The following is a 22226-nucleotide window of genomic DNA, read 5'->3' as shown; positions in this document are numbered from 1 at the left end:
TTCTGCGTGATTGATGATTTGATGCTATATAAATAAACCTGACTTGACTTTTACAATAAATATGCTTATGCAAAAACACTTCAGCACTTTCTTTCAACAACCTCCCTGGTGGGGGTGGGAATAGAAATGTAGACTTTTCAAAACTTTATCTGCGATGTAGTGTCTAGTTCTTTACTAAGTGGCATTTAAGCCCATTTTCTCATGAATGTCATTACTGTATGTAAAGGTTCTGGTACTGGTGCATGTTGGTCTTGTGTCTGAATGAACATGCCAAGTACCTTTTGCATAAAAGGCACTACAGCAATCTGATTTCACTTGTATTTTCATCAAAGGGCAAATCTTTCTTGTTTGAAAATACTGATGCTCATTTCTAGAAAAGTGTTAAAGCCAAACTAGGAGTAACTGGCATCATCATACAGGCAATTTAAAAACGACAATTTACCATCAAAGTCAGTGAGAACTGGTGGTTTTCTCTTTGTGATGTCACAGATGTCGTTAATTGGAAAGTCGAGACAGGAGAGGCGGAATAGAAGTGATGCTGTTCAACATCCAGTCAACATTATTTGTTCTGTGTTGTGTTCTACATAATGTGTATCTTAACCAGCCACAACAGCAAAGCCTGAAGCTTTACGTTTGGGGCAAAAATGAGAAACACCTCCCAAGAAGGGAAAAGCTAACAGGAGCTTGCTCCCTCAGGGGTTCACGTGTTATACTATTGCTTTTTCCATTCAGTGCTGGTATTTTCTGCTGAGCTGAGCTGGAACTGCATTCTGAGGCACAACTTATGGCAGAGCCAGACCATCCAAATATGCCCTGGTTTGGCAGACAGACCAACCAAGATGGGAGCGGGTCTGTGTTCTGGTTTCAATGCATCTTTTCGATGGGGAAATCATATTTTCCAAACCATCAGAGATCTGGTTAAACGATCATCTCATCAACAACGAGCCTGCTGAACTCACTCATGTTCAACATACTCTTTGAAGGAAATTTCCAAACCTTTTAAGCATTTAAAGCTTGTTTTTCTCACCAGCTCTCTCAGAAAACTGTAATTAGTAATAGTGTTTCTAGTACAATATGTGGTTCACAGCGAATTACATAAACAGAATGTAACTGAAAAAAACAGCTGTTTACATACTGTAACATGCTATTGTTTCCCCCAATTATTGTGTTATACAACATCAAAACTATTGGGTGTGCCCTCATACAAATATTTAGGAATTTTGACTCTTGTTTCATTTAATTTCTTATTTAGCAGCTTGTGAAAAAAAACTAAAGCTAGAATTCCATTTGTATTTATCACTTTGCATACCAAAGTCTGCTTTGCACCTCCTTTGTGCTTCTTTCTGCCTAATGCCGGGGACAGGGATGTCCTGTTCGTGCATGGATCCTCTCAGTGTTTACATGTTTTGGGCACAGTATGACATGAACTCTCTCTTCTTCATTGTTTAACCCCAAGTAGGTTTAAGGCATTAGCACACTCCTCAGTTTTAATGATCTTATTTTCATCATCATCAGACCTTTGTTGCAACTAGATGGTACAAAGTTAGTCATTATGTTATATGATCTTTTTCATAGTTGTATTCATCTTAATCAGGTGTTGTTATTGTGATGTATGTCGGCATTATTATTGCTTACTGTGGCCACTCTTGAAAAAGATTGAGGACCCTTCTTCCGCCTGGTGCAAAGCAGCACACAGCTGTCATTGCTATTTTCTGACCACTGCAATTTTCATTTTCTTGCCCAGCGCTCATGTTCTGCGGGTAGCAAATGTACTTGCACCCCTCTGTGCGCCTATTGGTGTGTTGCTCTTAAAATGAGGTATGGTCAGGCACATTAATGGTGCATTGCTATCTTGAGGCTGCAGAAAGCGATTGCACCATTTACCAACAAAAAATTGGTCTGAAGTCAATGGCACAGTATTTTCCTGCTGTTTAAAGGATGCATTATTCAGACAGTAATGCGCCCACATAAGTGGGTTCACAACGCACGCACACGTCTTCTAAGACAAAGCAGTCAATCCGCTGGTAAAAATAAAAAAAATAACATTCTGTTAATAGCAGATGATTATAGGTGGGTGAAACAGGATGAATCTATGTGCACATAAGAGTTACACACTGCCAATTTAATGCACCAATCTTTAACTTCATTGATTTTTTAAATCTGACAGGTTTGTCAGGATCTAGTAATTAATGTCCTGTGTTCTTCCACACATCCAAAAGGCTCCACACACACACAGCTGCATTTCATTCAGTAAAATTGTTTATAACTACAGAGTTTAGTTTTTCTGTGTAACTTTTTAATCTAATTCATATTGTATAATATTTGCCACAGTCACATTACATGCACATGGAAACTAAACTAAAGCTTCAGCTCTTTAAACCATTGCTTAAATGATTTCAATGTGATTTCTTTGTGTGCTGTATTGTCTCTAAAAATTTACCTTAATGATCAGAGAGGCTGCTTTCAATAATTAACCTACTGTAGTAATGTTTCCATGTGTGCTGTAATGTCACAGCAGTCATCCCTCTGTGCCTGAGATCGTCACACTCACAGTTAGGACAGGGGGAGCCACTCCATCCTATTTCACCCCCCTGCAGCCCATCTGTTATCAATCTGAATATTAATTTTATATGTCTTGTTTTTATAGATAATTTTTATGACCTGGCTTGCCAGGCTAACCACAGTGTCTGCATCACTACATGTGGTTCATTTCAGCATCTCTGTTCGCTTCTACAACTTGCCGAATTTGTCTTTTAAATAGCAGTGCACCAGAAGCAGGCACACCTGGCTCTTAAGGGGAACAGGAGATGACACTCTGATTGGATTCAATCATGTTGTACCCAAAACACTCTTATGATTAATTAAGAGACTGAATACAACCTCTTGGCGCCTTGCACCATACTGTGCGCCCAGGTACAGCAAAGTGGAGTTGGACATGCCCTAAATGCCCATGGACCATGCACCTCAGACCCTGCAACAAGCTTCAACAAAAGAACTTTTACTGATAAAATGTTAAAGCTGCAGACAGCGTGTGTGCCACATGTCCTGAGGCCAAGTCCTTATCTCAGCAGCAGAAATTCCATGGCAGTCTGTGATGTGAGTTACTGAAACAAAGTTACTAAAATAAATTTGTTATGTAAAATGAAAAAAGTGCTTCGATTTGGGACAATGGCTATAAAGTCTGGAACAGCTGTAGAAGTAGAATTGGGGACAGTTGCAGGACACTGAGGAAAAAGTCCATTTCGTGGCCTTAATAAACCCCCAATAAATCATTTACACTGGACCTTTTTAAAGCAGCAACAGTCAGCAGCATTTATGATGAAGATCATAAACTTTTAGAAATTTCCAAGTTGCTTTCGAATGCAGAATGAAATACAATTTGGTTTAAAGACAAAAGGTATCAACAAGCCATCATCAAAACCTCAAAACATTTTTGACCTCGCCAGTTGTGAGCGAGCTGCCTGATCCCCACAATAGACCCACGGTTTCCGTTGTTTACCTGTGGAGTCAAATTTCTTTCCAGTTGCAGAGAAAGTTTAACAAGCACTTCACTGTTGGTGAATTTCAACACTGAGCTGAGCAGCACCTCAAGTCCAGTGTAAGCTACATTGGATATGTAAGCAAGTCCACATTTATGGTTCTCCTTTTAAAACCTCAGGCTCAGTTTCCAGAGCCTCATAATCACATCTTCATAGCTCTGCTGAAACAATACTCTGTTATGAGCCAGATTTTAAGATTAAAGGATACAATTTTCACAAACATTGCAGAGATCTGATTAGACCCTGATGTAAACTTGCTTGAGAGCGTTCTGCTTTCTGTGCACTATGAGAGGAAATTGGCTTTGTTCTGCGCTGTAAGGACCACAAGCCTGACAGAAAATTGTACTGTGTTAGCTTGCCTGGGTATCAGTATAGCCTGACGGTCCTTTGCCTCTCTATCTGTCCTAACCTAACCTTTAAAATATTGAACTTTTGTTGTGAGCAGGATGTTTATCATGGCGTCATCCTCTCTTCAGGGTGATCTTGTGCATGAAAATCTCATATTTCTCAGCTGACTCGTCTGCCACAGAAAGATTTAATTCAGTAGCTTTAATAGTCCAAAAAGGGAAATTGGTCTGTGGTTGTGAAAAAAATATATGGCGTAATTGTTGGAATTACAGTATTCAAACTGCAAATTAAATGTTAGAGATTGTTTCCTGATGGGACATGGTCTGCGTTCCTGATGGGAGGTGGTCAGGATGTCTCTTGTCTCTCAGGATCTCATACTTTCCAACCCATCAGACGTCTGTGAGACCTCTGGACCGTCTGGAGCTTGTTGTGTTCTTATGTTGACAAGAATTTCCTCCAGCTGAGCCTTTAACGCTGTGAGTCACCGGGGCAACTTTCAGGGCAACGGTGCCAAGGAGTTGCCTCAGCGCTGCTGTTCCTTTAGTGCCACAGGAACATCTTAATGCCAGGAAACATCTTAATACATCTTTGACAGGGTCACAACTCTGCGTGTTACCTGCTGCTGCGAGTGTTGCACAGCCAGGCTGCACAACAGACCAGTGTTCACCATCCCCAGACTTCACCATGACCTCACCTCACCATGAGTCCACCTGAGGCAGGAATGTTTGAGGGTGATTATTGTTATTGATATTAAGGGAAGGAAAAAAAAAGTATGAATTTGTAATAGCTGCAGTCAGCTATTGTGACATACGTATGCACAGACATCCACATGTGTATACATTCTCACACATACCCTCACACAACCGCTTGACCTCCGTGGCTAAAGTAAAAGGAGAAAGTCCCATACATGCCAAGTCCAGTGACACCTGCTGTGACAAACGGTTTTTGGCTGTGATAGGTGAAGAAGTTTTAGGCCCCTCCCACAGCCACACCCCTTTTTGCCATGAACAGTTAATCAGCTGTCCTGATTTTGTGGTCGTTTCCACAAAATCATGTGCAAGTTTGTGAATCCATTTGGAAGTTATGCACCTTTTTGCGATAGGCCACTCCTATTGCCATGCACCCGTGTAGCCATTTAGGCATAAACACAAACACATGCCTCCACACACTCACACACACACACACACACACACACACACACACACACACACACACACACACACACACACACACACACACACTTGACCTCCACACCAAATTTCAGTCTCTTGGGGCAAAAGCTGTGACTGCTAAAGGGTGGGGGAAAATTTGTGGACTAATCAAGCCGACTCTCTCACGGAGCGTCCTATAGAGCTGCTGGTTGCAAACAATCTGGTAATTAGAAATACTGGGCATTCATGGGTGATCAGGACCTTGAGCACAAACCGCAAAAAATAGGTTCACAATATTGGATGGAATAGTGAAATCTAATAGATAGATAACTAGACATTTTGTCACAGCAGTAAATTTTAATTATGAGCTTAACATGTCCATTCCTATAGTTAATTATCTTGGTGTTGTTCAGCCTTGCCCCTCAATCAATCACTGGTTTCTTACAAAGCAAATTGCCTCTTTTTGTATTTTGTGTACTGTCCGTCTCTAATTTGATCTGGGAATATAGCCTTTCAAACAGAAGTAGTTGCAAATTGAGTTAAACAGTGTAGCACATTCTGTCCCTTATTTCTTTTTAAATAAATGTAAAAAGACACAGTGGAAGCTACAAAAACAGGCTGTGAACAGTTCTTGACACTTCAACATCAGTAACAACAGTGAGTCACTGTGAATAGCCTGAACCTATGATAATAGTTCTGTTGTAAAATTATGCAATTTGATATTAATTATAGGGGACATTGCTACAATTCAGATGGTTAATTTACAGTTAAGTCTTTTTTCAACAAAGAAAGTCTTTCATGCAATGCACAGGAGATTTTTTTGCAGCTTTGTTAGTGAACTTACCTCACTAAAAAATGATTATGGAATTTCAGACCTTAACATAATTGTTAGGTGTCTTTCAAGTCATACTTGATTTCAATACTGAATATATCTATAGGGTATGACCATGTCAATGAAATAGTTTTTTGTTTGTTTTTTTCATACTTTTATTTGAATACCTTTTCAAGGGCTGCAAGGAAGGACTGTCCAGTTATTCACATGAAATGAAGATCAGATCAACAAACAGCGTACAAGATTAGCTTTTATTTATTTATTATTTATTTATTTTATTTTTTCCTCTGGCCAAATGCCTTGTGAATGTTCAAAATTTACCAGACAGTCAGTAGATTACCCTTCTGTTTTTTTGGCTGCTGAGTAAGTTTGGCCGATATGTTAAACTTTTCCAACCAGTCACCATCAGCCCAACAACAGACTGTTGTTGATATATATCTTAGTTAGTTTTTCCACTGGTCTAACAACAAACAGCTCTTATTTGGTCAGAATGAATCCTCAATTCACCGCGTTAGATGTAAAAATATTGTGGCTCTACTGGCTGTTTTTCTTTCGCAGTTTCTTACTCATTCTTTGGAGGCAGACTATTAAATTAGCTAAATAAAATGACAATAATTGCCCCCCAAAAAAACAGACACAACTGATACCTGATGTATTTGTCTAATCACCCAAACCTACTGGTGAGTGAAGCAAATCTATCAGCCACTTGCAGATTTTACATTTGGCTGGTGGCTGGTGCTAATTTTGGGCCCTGAAAAATTAAAAGTAAATTTGCATAACATGTTTACTTCTGCTTTCGTATCATCTAGATCACTTTGTGACAAACCCTATAAAGATGGGACCCATTTTAGAATATACTGTATTTATTCTGAAAGAATTCATCCTGTTCTTCTGTAGCTGAATAAATATCTGGTGAGTACTTTTTGCTGAATTTGTGAGTGAATTTGTCAGGTACACAGTATGTCCTCATCCTGAGGAGCATTTAAGAGGTCGTGTAACTAATGACTATTAGATTGTTCCTTCATGTGAGTGATTTGTGAGACTGATGAACGCAGCAGCCGTTCACTTTGGCAGACAAGAAGAATTCTCTCTTTTCTACAGGAAAACTTTTGATCTCTGAGCTTCGGCTCACTGGAAGAAAGTTTTCCAGCTCGAGTATGATCAGATGACGATTGCCATCTTTGATTGTTGTTTTTATTGCTTTTCTACTTTTAGGTTTATTTTTGTCTACATATAATTATTACCTAATATTTCCAGTTTGTCTTACCGAAGAATGAGCTGAGGTTTTTGTCCTCTTCACATTCTAGCTCTTCTGTTCCAATCATCCTTTAGATCTGTCTGCTACTGAAGTAAATGATCCTAAACCTCAGGCTTTCAGAGGAAAATATTATGATAAAGTTGGCTTACAGCTCTGATAATTGCAGCTTTCATTGAATGTGTATTGCATGAGGGTAGACGACATGTGATGCAAAGATCACATTTTATCATGACTCATTCTTTAATAGTCATTATGGCTCCACCTTCTCCCTGAGGCATGAGGTGTTAATTTGATAACATGACAGTAAATGGAAGTACTCCTCGATTTGCTGGATGTGCTGACAGTGAAGGGGATCAAGGAATCCAGTGGAATATAACCTGAATTCTTGTGTGGATATGTGACTCATACAGTACACCTCACAGGTTGAATATTTGCATTCTTTGTCAACAAGGGTCCAAAACTTAAAAAACCTCAAGATGTGTTGTACAGTGTTCCAGATGGGAACACGAGCCTTATGTAGCCTCTTTCCAAGCCTCTGAATCACTGCTCTGAATTCAGTTCAAAATCAAATAGCTCTTGTGTTGACTTCATTTATAGCAGTTCCCAGATTGACAGGCTGTGGCTTATAAGATACACAAAATCTTGAGTTTTTTTCAGGTTTGTTGTAAATTTTTAGAACAGGTTGAATTCTTTAGAGACAATGGGATTTACAAAGCAGTAATCAACCCTAATAGTCAAGCCCTTCGACATACAGTATATATTGGTATGGGCTGCAGTGATTGAATCAGTTTGATTCTGAGAACCAGATAATAAACATCTGTGGAGCCCTGATATACTCCAAAAATGGATAAACTGGGTGTTTACACACATTCCACACACTATTGTGTTTATTCTCCAACAACAAAGTGGTCAACACACCCTGTCTTTAGTCCTCATGCATGTACAACAGTGTGGATCTGAAGATACTGAAGTTGATTAAAAAAAAAGCTCATATTACTTCATCACAGATAGACAGTACAGTACTAAATAACAAAAAATATTACATATATTATTTGCCCACCAGAGAGCACTGATGAGTTTGTTCTTACACTGTAAATTGTCCTGCTCACTACATATATTCGTCATAGTAGTGTTAATGTTTAAAAGTTAATCATTATTAAAATTAAAAATCGGTTATATGGTTATCAGATCAAAATATCAGTGTCTGTATTCAGCATCAAAAAACAAGTATTAACTGGGCTTCAGCATGCTCCATTCAGACGCACTAGGAATCAAAACTGACTTTTCAACAGCAAGAAAGAGCACATATGCAGTCAGTGGCATGTAGACATGCACCGTCCCAGCCATGAGAACCCAAAAAATCTAAATCTCATTAGATTTATGCCACAGAGACCCGTGCAAACTCTTCCAGGTACAAGGACGCCTTATTGGTTTATATTCGAGTTGATATGGTCTGCACCTTGAAACATAAGGAGCATGACTACCAGTGCTTTTATTGTCCTAATTATATTTGTGTCTTAGTAGTGGAGACAACAGAAAATGTCACAGCAATGAAAACATATTGAAGTTTATTTGAATTTTGCACCATAACAGTGGTTTCAACTGTGATATATGACCGTTCGCACATTCAGTAGACATTTTGTGACATAATTTCTGCATTTTGGCCAGCCAAGAGCAAAATAAAGGGCAGATATATTTCAATTCAAATGTTCAAATACATTTTTTGAAAAGACATTTTTAGTATTTTTGATAAAACAACAGTTCTTAACTGTAAATTAAACTTACATTGGGCACAGTGTACCCCTAGTCAATACGATTTAAAACAACAAATCTGTAAGTACTGAGAGCATTTACTTCACATCTCTGCTCATACATGAAGATTTTTCTCTCCTAAACTGCTGCAGCCTTCTTTTATTCACTGTCAGTGCTGATGTTGACTTACTAATACATTACAGCATTCAGAGAGGACAGACCTCTGCCAAAGCTATAATCCAGTCTTTTTTATTTTAGCCCGCAATAATTTTTAAATAGCCTTAATTTGGTTTTATTGATTTGGAAAAAACAGTATGGATAATTAAGACATTTCTTACTTATTTTTTGCATACCTGCTGCCGTTTTTTTTGTTATGATGTTGGAGGCGGCTGGTATGTTTTGTTGTATGTTTAGTCACAGCACAACATTTGCTTTACTCACAACAGGTTTGCAATAGACACCAGTGTTACAATTGACATTTACAGAAGTGAAAAATAATTTTTCTCCAACATTTTATGGATTCTTCCTTGGCCCATGCTATACCCCTCCACCCAGTTTCATTAAAATCTGGCCACTTGTTTTTCTGTAATCCAGCTGACAAACAAACAAACCAAACAACAAACAAAGCAAACCAAAAACATAACCTAATGATTCTGTGTTGAGGACTACTGAGTACATCATTAGAAGAAAACTTTGACATGGGAATTTAAGTAGGGAAAATATTTCTGGAGCCAGTGGTTCCTCCCACATCTCAACTCTGCTCTGCTTGAGGAGCGCTCTTAGACGGTGAGAGGTCAAAAACATTTGTTAAAGCATTTTCCCAATAATTGTTTCCTCAGACCATATAGTCCACATAGCTATACTCATCTTCATGAAACTCTAAAGAAAACCAACTGCTATCCGCGATCCCCACTCAACGATGAAGTAAGCCATTTAAACAAGCTGACTGCACAGAAATATTCTCATTGAATAGAAGTTACCTGAACATAACTGGTTATTTAAGTATGTGAGGGGCCCGCCGTCACTCTATATCGCAAAGTGAATATGACTAAATCACAATACAGCCTGATACGATACCATTTATTATTGTGGGGGCATAAATAGGCACTGTACAATAAATCAGACTCTTGTTAACTACTTGTGTCAAGAATAAATCCGCCTTGACTCCACCAGAGGAAGTTACTGTCATGTTTCTGTCCACTTAAGTGCCAATAAAGACGGAGACGGAGAAAATGGGCAGACATGTCATTACATCGTCTGTGTCTTTATCTGTCACAGGGATTATCCCTCCAACAGCACTCACTTCTACTTAATCCTATAACCTGGTCTTGATTTCACGTGATCTCATTACTCACAGTCCTTTCCATGTCAGAGTGAAAGAAGGCATTGGAAGAAACCGGACTGAGAAATGGAACATGAAGGTAGTGAGGCTGTTAAAAATAATACGTTGAGGCTTGCGGTCTCACTTCATAGGATTTTTTCCGTTTCTTTATTAGCATTTTCATTTTACTGTGTATGGTGCAGGAATTCTTTCCATTTTAGAGAGTTTAGCGTTTTACTAAAGCAGACAGATGTGTTTGATTTAGAAGTCTGAAGGTGTTGTGTCACCTTCACACCGGTTTAAGTCGGGCCAGGCAGCAGTGCAAAACAGCTTACCAGACCTAAGACTGTGTGGGCCAGAGAAGAAGAAAATATTGCTCTTATGCAGCTCGTAAGGGTTCAGTCCAAGGATATGACAGGATAGTACATTCCCATAAGGCAAATTACATCAGCAGTGACTGTGTTTTTAGTTAAATTCCCTTTTCCCATGTTCAACCTGTATGTCAGACGTGAGAGCGTTTTTTTTCTAAGCATTTCTTATTATTTTGAGTGTAATTTCAATAACTTACAGCGTCAAAAGAGGCAAGTGGGGGAAAATCTTTGACTTCTCTTTAAAAACATTAAAAAAACAAAATCTTTGCCCTTGTGTTTCTGATGGTTTAAACAAGCATCTTTTAGTATTTTGCTTTGTGTGAAGTCGTCATTTGGTTTTCTGGGGTTTTAAGATCACACTGGAGGAAGAGCGGACACAGGAAAAGGCTGTCGGTGAGACCTTCTGGGGGTCGATGTAGTTGTTCTCCAGCCTCAGGGCCACCAGAGTGGCGTCTCCGTTGTGGTTCGGGTCACAGATACCTTCGTCAGGGATACTCCTGGAGGACACAGCATCAGGATGCAGTTAGATACACTTTTCATTTTATCTACGACTGATTATTTTCTGAAATATTTAATCATTTGGTCCTTGAAATGGCAGATTAAAAAAGGCCATGACAATTATATAAATGTCTTTGGATTGCATGTCTTGTCCAGCCAACAGTCCAAATCCAAATCTATTCAATGTACTATCATACAAGTCGGAAAGAAAAGCAGCACATTTTCACGATTCAAAAGCTGGAATCAGGTAATGCCCTTGTTTTTTTTGCTTGGAAAATTACAGAGAGGATTATTTGATCGGATTGTTTGTTTTTTGACTGACTTATTGTTTTAGGTCTATGGAAGACTGCAGCTGTAACTAATGCATTCTTAATTCAGTCAGATTTTTTTATTTTATCATTCAGATGTTTTATAGTCTCTGTGGTATGGAGCTTGTCTGAGTTTGTTGGAATAATATTTTATCAATCTAGCTGGTTTTGTATATAATACACTTAATACTGAGCATGGTGTTCCTCCAGGAGGAATGCTGATTATACACATTTGCATATCCTCATATCACTTTACAATCCTAGTTCTTATTGCCTACCTCGCTTGCATTAACATTCGGATGTGAAAAAATGATTTCAAATTGAATTGGCAAAAATGTGATTAATTTTACTTATATGACCAAAGCAGAAAGAGTGAATCTGTACTCAAGTTTGGCTGTCTGTCTTAAGACTTAAGTTACAGACTTGGTATTAGTTTTCATCAAAGTCACAAAAACATCTCGGCATCATCCCCAAAGTAAGAAAATAACATGCTGGCCATTCTGACCAACAGTAAAAATTGTTTACAGTTGCTCACTGCTTGCAACACTGCAGTGGTTACCTGTGTTTTTTAGAACACGTTTTAAAGCCATCTTACTTGTTTGTGTAGTCTTACATAACGTATTACATAACCTAATATGAGCTAGAACTCTTCAGCTGCTGTCTTTAGAAGTTCTTAATGTTTCTCACAGGTACAGAATGGCAAAAGTTTTTAAAATTCAAGCCTCAATTTGGGTAACCTGACTTTCTCTTGCTTTCAGATATTTGTTCTTTGTTTATTTATTTTTCTCTGTCCAGATTATTGTTATTGTTTACACTGTACTATGCAGAAACAATCTGCAGTATTTGCTTGGAAGCTGGTTACAATTTACCACCTGGCATGTCAGTTATCTTGGCCATGAAGATGGAGCCTGGTGCAGATGTTAAATTGTGATGTTACCGTTATATAAACCCATGCTACAACCTGGACTAGACGTGAGTGAATAAGGAGGTGATTCAGGGTGACTCTCAGGTGGAAATATGAATCGACTTGTTTTGTTCCTTGTCGTCAAGACAACTCTCCGTCCAGTGAACTTTCAGCTTTAATATTGTCTGGAAAGCTGTGATGAATGAGTCAGTCGTCTAGTCAGGCTCTGGGACTCTTGGTCTTACAGGGTTGTATTGAATTTCAATTTTTTTTCCTTTGAGCTCTGTCTTTCATCACTTGGTTTTATTGTTTTCTGTTGGATGCATCTTAAATTAACAACAAAGTCTTTTTTTTAATGCTATGTTTGTAGTTTTAGGAAGAAACTATTTTTGTTATGCTATAAATAAATAAGACATACCAATATCTGACATTTTGATGAAATTATCTTAGTTGATAATTCAACAGTTACAATTTAGGTCCTATTTCTATAGTTTTGTCCATCATTTCTATTAGTCAGATAAGTTTATACTCATTAACTTTTTTTTTTTTTTTTTCCTTTGTACTATGATGAAACACATCCATACTGGTGTTAATTTTGACATTTCTCAAACACCACTCACTGTTTTAAATCATCCTGAAACTTACAATGCTGAGATAGAACTGAATGTTTGGGACTGCTCTGCGTCATGAGATTTATAATTTTAAAAAGCACGTTAACGCCCTCTAATCAGAGTTGAGCTGCACAACTCCTCCAGCCACCGCTCTTGATTATGCTCTATTTTTCCGCTTTGGTGGCTGTAAAAGCACCACTGAAGTGAGCGTTCTGTCTCTGGGTCAGGGCTACTGCTCTGTACTGACCCCGTACAGTCTCCCGCAGACACACACACACACACACACACACACACACACACACACACACAAGAGAGAGCCTCCTCTCTGAGCCTCAGGCGTTAATTTAGCTAGTTGCAGCACAAGTTCAACACCGTTTTTTATAACTAGAAGAGGTCACTCAGTTGAGTGCAGAATCCCTGCCAGGCAACAGATGGTGAAGCACCTACTGCAATGCCACCACAACTGCCAGATGCAACCAGCTGAGGTTCATCAACATTAACTTGATCCTCACCTAAATTGTCCATAGCTGAAACAAGATTTCAAACTAAAAAAAGTTGTGGATCACTTGTGGCCTCTAGCAGCCAGTTAAGAAGAGTGAGAAGTCAGCTGTCAATGGTTGTATAAAACAGAGCAGTCAAAAATAGAATTGCTGCCACAAATATGATTCTAGGGACTTTCAAATCTCCAGCAGACTCTCTGTTTCCAGGATTCACAGAGAGCCTCACACACAGAGAGCCTCGTCCCTTACAGTGGCTGTCCTGCACACACCACACCACCCCACCCTCTCCTTCCTCAGTTCCTTTGCCCACTTTTTAGTATTTTTTCTAAATTATGCAGAGGGTGGAGTAAGGCTCAGACCTGGGGGTGCAGTTACACTTTAATAGCTGAGATTTGTAATTTATTTATATTTATTTTAAAGTACATTTTACTTTACTAAGTGTCCTTCAAATGTCTTTATAATCTGTATGGCATGACACCCTCTAGCCTTTCTGTACAATGTCATAATAAGTATTGTAGATGATGAAAATAGGCTTGAAATTATTCTTGAGTTATGGATCCCCTGAGAAGGGCTGCTGACCTTCACAGAGACTACAGCGCCTGTGTGCTTGAATAGACTTCAATCCTTGTGACCCTGAACACAATATGTGGGTTAGGAAATGGATGGATGAAAAATACTTGGAACTGAGATAATTTTCTCCAAAAAGGAAAAATATATGCAGGAACCCAGAATTTTTAGCATGTGTTTGGCTGTGTGTTGGCATACAGAGAGCTCTTAGACCAGGGGTTTTCAAAGTCCGAGACTGTGGGCACTCAGAGACAGCCTGGAAAAAGACCCCTCCTTAGTTTTACTTGTTTAGTTTCGGTCTATTCCTGGATGCCTATGGGATCACGATTGTGTTATTTGATCCCATAGACACTCAGACATTGAGCCAAGATAGCCTATTATTGCTGTTTTACATAACTTCAGTCTAAACCAAATACATAAACAAGTTTTGCCCAAAGGCATTTATTAGTTTCTGACTCTGGGAAAGTAGGAAAAACAGTAAAATTCTCCAATACTGTATCTCTGAACTATCTCTTTAACCAAATCACCCAGTTCAGACTGTTCCATGTGATCTCCTCATGATAACTAATGTAATTTTGTTTATTAAATTCAGATGATCATCCAAATGTTACAACTAAACATCCATTGACAGTTCTCCTGTTCCTCAAGGAAACAGAGACAGGAGGGCTGCATGTGGTGAAATTTCTCTGCCACTCCACACAGAATGACCTCAGGTCAGCACTGAGATAGACATAAAAATCAAACTTTATGGTGAGAAATCCCAGGAAAAGAGTGATATATGCCCAGGTAGTGATCGTTTTAAAATCACAGAAAATCTTAAGCCTTCCCAAATTGTTCGGTACAGGATGGGTGTTTGTGGATGTTGATTTCGTACCTGATCTTGTTATTGTTGAGCCTGAGGAAGTGTAAGTTGGTCATCTCATTGATGCCAGACGGCACAGCGATCAGCTGGTTGTGATCCAGACACAGTTCCACCATGGAGTTGTACGAGCCAAAGAACGACTCGGGTTCAATTCCCTCCCCGTCCAGTTTGTTGTAGGAGAGGTAGAGGTACTCTAAACCAGGGTCCATATGGGCGAAGACATAACCTGTGGACGTGTTGGAAGGAAACTACCATTAACTATGGTTGTGCTTTTGAACAGCCTACTAGGGCTGCAGCTAGCAATTAATTTGATGACTGATTTTGTCTATAAAACATAAGTGTCATTTCAATGATCTGTTTGGTAGGTGAATGAAGTAAGCGCTTGCAGGACAGACAATGATGGTGAACCTGATTGTTTCTGCTTTTCTTTCACATTTACATGATTATGAGATACGGTGGCCAGCAGAGAATCCAGGGCCCCTCTGGTGGCAGACACAAACAAGTCCAGTGATCTTTTATTTTCCTATAATCTTGTTTGATATTTTTAATTTTTCCTGCATTGTATGTCTGTGTCATACTTTTCCATTTCTGCCAGATGATGAGATATCTTCCTTTGTCTTCCAACAACTCCCCCCGATTGTCCCTCTCTCCAAATATTTAACTAGTTGGACATGCTCTTTGCCCATCTAGTGTTCTCTACTGTTCCTCTGTTTTTGCAGTATTGCTTATCCTGTTCTGTGCAAACGCACTAGTAAAATGGTGGTTACCGTTGGGTTTCTTTCAGTCGTCCTTCTTGTAATGTGACATCATATCAGCTCAACCAATCACAGTCAAAAGGCCCAAATCTTGTTGAGGAAGTCCTCCAGGTATCAAGTCAGTCTATCTACAGTTAAACCCCTCCTATCTGCTAAGTATCAACACTTTCCACCTACCAGGTATCCTCTCTATGTTGTTCCCCACCAGCACCAGGTGGACCAGAGATTTGGGTAGGTAGGATGGTACCAGGTAAAACTGATTATGTGAAAGGTCAATGGACTCCAGATTTCTGCGGAGAAATGAAAGGATGGAAGGGTGAAGAGAGGGAGAATTTGTAAGGAAATGGAAAAGGGAACATAAGTCACTGATTGTCAGACAGATGACAGATGATTGAAGAAAATCTGAACAGAAATTAGATCCCATCCACTGCAGTTCTGTCAGTAATGTGCCAAAACAAACGTTCCTTTCCTCTTTGAAGCAGTCAGTAATACATCAGGATAGATGCTAATCTGTAGTGTGACTGTATTTGTTCATCCCAAACCATTTGGTACAGGACTTTCAGTTTGGTATGCAACAATTACTGTTTATTTACGTCCATTACTCGCATGTGTGGAACAGAAATCCTAGAGCAGGGGAAAGTTTTGGCAGTGCACCAGTTGTTGTCTAATAGCTGCAGCATGCTAGTCGGATTAGCCCGGCTAGTCTGGTTTGTCATGCTCATACGGTGTTGCTGCTCCACTGTATGGGAGCATCGCAATATCCTGTTTTGTTTGTTTTAGTCTTTCATTCTTGCCCTGTATAAACAAGTTCAAGCCGCAGTTGTTCAGGAATTATCAACAGGTCAGAGTCTTGTGATGGAACATTAGTGACTTTGTGTTATTTATTTTAGTTATTTTTTCTTATTGACAATAAGTCATCATGACATAATATGACACCAGAACTGTGGTACACACCAAACCATGAATTTTGTATCCTGCTGATTGAACTAGGGTTCTTCCGATACCGATACAGGAGAATGCCTTCGATACTGCCTAAAATGCAGAATCAGGTGTCAGTGAGTACAGTGCGGTGGCTGCAGCTCAGTGGTAGAGAGGGGATGTCCACTAATTGGAATATTGGTAGTTCAATCTGCAGCTTCCTCGAGTCTGCACCTCAAAATGTCCTTGGGCAAAATACTGAACCCCAAATGAGTGAATGTGAGTGAATTTTGGTGCCTCTGTGAAATGGTAAAAGATAAAATGCACTTCTTGAAACACATAATACATGAAGTTATGGTAGTGAAATGAAGAAAATCCAAATTGGTGAGAGCCTAAATAACTTGAAATATTTTGTTATAAATTTCAGTGACACTAAAGAATTATGGGTTATAGTGACAGGTTACTTTTTGTCACACCTGTGGTTGAACCAGGCCATTGGGGCCATCCTGGTCTCGTCCAGCCTGTTGTGTCTCAGACAAACCACGTTCAGACTCTGGGTCTGGTTGAAAACTGTCTCTGAGATTTCCTCTATTAGGTTGTTCTCCAAGTACAGCTCCTGAATAACAGACAGAAAAAAAGATGGCAAATGTTTGACATAATCAGGCTTGAAAAAGAAAACATTATGATTTGTGGAAACTTGTGGACAGTAACTGGAATTTAGTGTCAGAGTAATGGTAGGATCCCGTAGTGTCAAATATTTTTAATGCACTGTAGAGGTGTTATGAGTTTGTCGTTAAACAGTTGTGTTAACTGAAAGCTTTTGGTTCAGAGATCTTGGCAGACGAGTCTGTGGTTTGTTGGGGCTGTTTCAGGTTATAGAAGTGTAATCCAACGCAAAATTAAATTCATGTTTTTTCTACCTGCCTTTGTTAAAACTTTCAACCTAATTTCAGAAAGGTGAAAGCGTCTGATAAGTCCTGGAATCCCAGAGCTAATTAGCAAAGAACAAATGTTACAGGTAGATCGCATTCTTCAGGACTAATGACAAGAAAATGTATGGTTATTTAGGTGTGCAGGGAGTGTGTAGAAACTCCATGGTCATAGCATGAAGTTGGTTTTTAAGATGGATTTACAGCAGCAGCATGTCGCTAGTTTTCTGCAGTGTTTGTGGTTAACCAGAGGCCGTAATTACAAGTTGGGTGTACTGGTTTCCCACAGGTAGAAGCAGAGTTTATTCAGTGGAGAAGTCTTAAACATCAGAGCCAAAAAGAAAATACTGATGCATCAGCAAACCTAAATTCCTGACTTACTGACTGACTGCCAGTTGCTCAGAGGGCCTCTGATAATGTGACAGATGCCTGATAGATTTAACTCAAAAATATACGTTGATGGTGGATTTATCGACAAATTTCTGGAGCTCATCGAGTGTTGGACCCTTTTCTTCCAACTGCTGTCACTGTCCACAATGTAAGGCACGGTGTCCAATCACCTCGAAATGATTTGCAGTCCTTATAAGCCTACCAGGAAACAAACAAACGTCTTATGACAGAATCAGAGCTACAATAAGCTTTTAACTTCTGGTATTGATGGAAGCCCTCATTACAAAGTCTGTGACTAGTTTTAGATTTTGGGGGTTCCTTTGAACTTATGGAAACAATGAAGATTGATCAAGGATGACTAATTCCTTCTAGGTCAGTTTTCTGGAGGCAACATAACGGAAACAAGAAGTTAGTTAGTTGAAACAAGTAGAGAGTACTGTGTCCCGGACGTTTATGAAGAAAGTGAAAAGTCTGGCTCTGAGGTATCCTAGAGTGGGCGGAATGAAGAGGTAAGAGGTGAGAGATAAAGCAGCATTCTTCATACCAGCAACGATGGGGGAAGGCCCTGTGGTACGGTGCGGAAGTGGTTTCTGCCCATTCGGAGGTAAGAGAGCTCACTGAGGGGAGCGAAGGCCAGAGGATCCACATTACCCTCACTCAGCAGATTTCCCTCCAGCTCCAGAATCACCAGGCTGCTCATGTCTTTAAGATAGAAAATAGATAAACATCGTCCCTCAGTTGGAAATTTGTCACGAAATCTGGAAACATCTGTGAGACTGTGATAGTCAAACAGTTACTCTGTAAAACAGAAGAACTAATTCTCTTTTGAGCTTATTCTCACAGTTCAGAAAGACAAACAGACTGGTGAGTCTATAATCGAGGCGATTGCACTGTCTTTTTTAAACAGTAGCTGGCAGCTTGGTGGGTTGTTTTTGAGTGTATGTGACTGACAGCTGACAGAGTAGTTTGTGACATTAAAACTGATGTCAGTATCAAGGTGCATTATGGGATATATTGTAGTACCCTTGAAGCTGTTTTTACGTATTCCTCTCAGTTTGTTCTCATTGATCTTCAGCTCCTGCAGGGTGGGGGGTAGGCCAGAGGGAACAGCTTCTAGAAGGTTCCCATCCAAGTACAGACGGCTCAGCTTCTTCAGACCCTGAAACACACACACACACACACACACACACACACACACACACACACACACACACACACACATACACACACACACACACACACACACACACACACACACACACACGGATCCTGGTCATACTGGAAAGTATTTGATGGTGATGTGTGCAAAGTTTACTGCTCCCTTTCATACCACAAATGTTAATTCTACCAATACCCGTCCATCTTTCTCTTTTGCCTGTTTAAATTCACTTTCAGGTCACATTGATGTCTGAAAAATGTTTTAAAACACTTGATGATTCCTGCAGTTTTCATTATTTGTCATTTTGACCTTTGTGTACATTTTTAAGATATTTCTTTTCTTTCTGGCTGATTCCATTGCTTCAGATGTTAAGTATGTCTGTTTACACGCCTGCCTTTATGCTCTGGTCTGTGGAGGCGATTGTCACTAAAATCTGTATCATGATTTCTTGAAGCCTCTAAAGAAACACTAAAATCAATGACAGACAGTTGAGAAAAAAATGGCTTTTATGTCTTACTTTGAAGGCTTTAGCATCGATGTCGGCAGAGGTGAGTTTGTTCTTCTTCAGGTTGATCCATTCCAGGTTGGGGATGCCGTTAAAGGCTTCAGCTGGGATGCTGCTGATGTTGTTGCCTGCAGGTCAGAAAAGCTTCAGTCATTTAACACTGAGAGCAGGAAAATGGGTTGACTTTCTGTAATTGCAGTGTATTTCTGTATGCCTCATATTTGTTTTCAAATTGTGACTGTTTGTCACTTTTATTTATGTATTTATTTTTATTTTTTTGCATCATTTATTCCTATAGGATTGAGTTTCAGTGATTTTTTTGTTTTTTTTGTTATTCTAGCTGCTGTAGTTCTCATAATCGTGGGTAAGATGTGATGGAGACTAAACATCAGTAATAATAATAAATAAGGACATGGTACAATCTGAAGATGCCATGGTGGCCTCGGCAACATGTTAAAACAAACTAACTTTAAAAAATAAAACTGAATTATCATTGTGTGGATTATTTGAAGATAAAATTTCTAAGATATAACATATCGAAATATTATTTGTCATACCCTTCTTTCTAAGTGCTCTTAAAAGTTGCTCTGCTCCTGAGATTTAGTGCAAACTCACAAAAATGGACACGTTTTTGAAAAGGCAAAGAGCTGAGGAGCAGAACTACAGCCCAGCTGAATTTCAGCTAAAAAAAAAATCTTAAAGCTCCTGACCATTTAAAACCCAAAAGTATTAACAGCAGACACAAAGGTTGGATTTACTGCCCAACGTAAGAATGGAGTGCCTCAAATGTGTTCTTTATGACACCCTCTCCAGTGAGTTTTTAAAATCATCTAAGCTTCAGCGTCACCTGAAACCCCTACAGAGACCCAAAAAATGTAGGGCGTTTAAATACATCTATAAAAGAGGAATCCTGGCCATAAGCTAATGCTATGTTGGTGGTCTTGGCATGGAAAAGTTGTGCTCAGCATTGTAATAGTTTAAAATTTGGAGCTCCGGTATTTAAAGTAATTAGAAAATGAAAAATAATGTGTAAACAATTAAATAGGCAGCACCAAATCAGAATTCCAAAATAAAAGTGCAGATCTCAGCTGAATCTTTGAGTTCTTGTTATTTGAATTTTAGTTACAAAACTTTAAAGATGAACCAAAATGGATTAGAAGCTGGAATCAGATTCAGTAAAATGCTGATCCTCACACTAGTGATGTTAAAGTGGTAAAGGTTCTTCTTCAGGTTGCAGTGTTAGCAGCTCTCTCTGCCGCTGCTTGTGTTGTTGTGGTGTTGACTTACCCTCCAGACTGAGAGATTTGAGCTCAGGTATGGCCAGAGGAGGAAAGTAGGTGAGTTTGGCGTTCTCACATGTCACAGTGACATCAGAAATGTCACAGCCTGGAGGGAGGCCTGCTCTGTTAACCACCACCTCCCTCTCCTCCCCCTCCTCCTCAAGCTCCTCCGCCTCCTCCACCTCTGCTTCCGTCTCTCTCAGCTCATCCTCTGTCGCAGCAGGAGGTCTTGGGATGGGAGCAGGGAGGAGATCTGGTTCCTCTGGTTCTTCAGGTTCTTTTGGAGGCATCTGGAACACATCTCCTCTCAGCCACACTTCCTCCTCCTCCTCCTCCTCCTCCTCCTCCTGCCGCTCTTTTACCCCTTCTAGCCGCTCCTCTTCCTCTTCCTCTACCAGAGCCAATAGCTCTTCCCTCAACTTCTCCTCCAGCCTCCTCCTTTCTTCCTCTAGCTTCCTTTCCCTCTCCCTTGCTTCTTTCTCTGCTGCTTCCTTCTGCTTTCTGTCTTCCTCCTCCTCCTGTCTCCTCCTCTCCAGCTCCTCAATCTGCCTCCTCCACTCCTCCTCCTCTTTCTCCACCTGCAGTCTCAATGCCTCCTCCTCCTCCCTCCTCCTCTCCTCCGCTATTTTCCTTTGTCTCTCTGCCTGCTCCTTCCTCTGCTTCCTCCTCTTTTTCCTAGCCTCATCCTTCTTCCTCAGGCGTTCCTCTTCCTCGCGGTGCTCCTCTTCCTCCCGCCAGAGGATTCGCTGGATCTCCTCCTGGGTCAGTGGGGTCACGGAGTTGATGGGGTCATTGGGAACTGGGGAGTCACCAGAAAGTTCAAGGCTGAGGTCAGGTTCTAGCGTGGGTGTAGCGTGGTGTGGGGGCAGCCAATCAGAGGGCAGGAGGTGTTCAAGAGGAAAAACAAAGGTACAGGACAGTACACAAAGAAGGAAGGAAATAATAGAAATAAAAGAGTAGAGAAGACAGGAGAGGAAGAGGCAGAGGAAAAAGTAGAAAAAAATAAAGGAAAACTAAAAGTGAATGATACAGGATGGAGATGAAAGATGGTGCGGAGAGACAGACAGGATGATAATTGGACATACAGACAAACAAGAGGGGGACAGACAGACGGCTGTGTTAGTGTTGTAGACAGATAGAAACCCACATCTGTCCAAACAGACAGGTACAAGACCGGCTTGTTGTAGCTACAGAGCAGACTGCTGCTGTAGACCAGTCTGGGCCAAATCCCATAAATTCTACTTGTATCAAGTAAAGTTGGTCTTTTTGTGTTCACCCATGTTGGTGCCAGCTAGTACTGGATCCAAATTTGATACTTATGCTGTATTTCCACTACATGGTAAGTCTCAACTCGAGTCTTCTCACTTTTGGCACATCTGCTTCGTTTTCCACTGCAGATACTTCCTGAGTGTCAAGGCAACGCTGTTCCAGCCGTTGGCAAACGACACGCACATGGATGCTTTGGTCT

General features: G+C 40.0%; 1 protein-coding gene across 6 annotated transcripts in view; it reads right to left on the bottom strand.

Moving 5' to 3' along the window:
• Window positions 1-8679: 8679 nt before the first annotated feature.
• ecm2 (extracellular matrix protein 2, female organ and adipocyte specific) overlaps window positions 8680-22226 on the bottom strand; it is a 28906-nt gene continuing 15359 nt past the window's right edge. For 3 of the 6 annotated variants that reach the window (XM_084739668.1, XM_084739677.1, XM_084739686.1), the window contains 8 exons: window positions 20766-21596; window positions 19491-19606; window positions 18838-18973; window positions 18359-18516; window positions 16972-17111; window positions 15755-15867; window positions 14835-15048; window positions 8680-11069 (listed from right to left, as the gene is read on the bottom strand). In XM_084739668.1, the coding sequence (XP_084595794.1) occupies window positions 10901-11069; window positions 14835-15048; window positions 15755-15867; window positions 16972-17111; window positions 18359-18516; window positions 18838-18973; window positions 19491-19606; window positions 20766-21596 (1877 nt within the window). In that variant the 3' untranslated portion in view covers window positions 8680-10900. The remainder of the gene's footprint in view (window positions 11070-14834; window positions 15049-15754; window positions 15868-16971; window positions 17112-18358; window positions 18517-18837; window positions 18974-19490; window positions 19607-20765; window positions 21597-22226) is intronic. The other 3 variants (XM_084739670.1, XM_084739680.1, XM_084739694.1) reach the window with 1 other exon arrangement.

The sequence above is a fragment of the Lutjanus erythropterus genome, chromosome 2, assembly GCF_056507025.1.
Source record: "Lutjanus erythropterus isolate fLutEry1 chromosome 2, fLutEry1.hap2, whole genome shotgun sequence".
NCBI classification, from domain to species: Eukaryota; Metazoa; Chordata; class Actinopteri; order Lutjaniformes; family Lutjanidae; genus Lutjanus; species Lutjanus erythropterus.
This window is presented reverse-complemented; position numbering and strand designations above follow the sequence as displayed.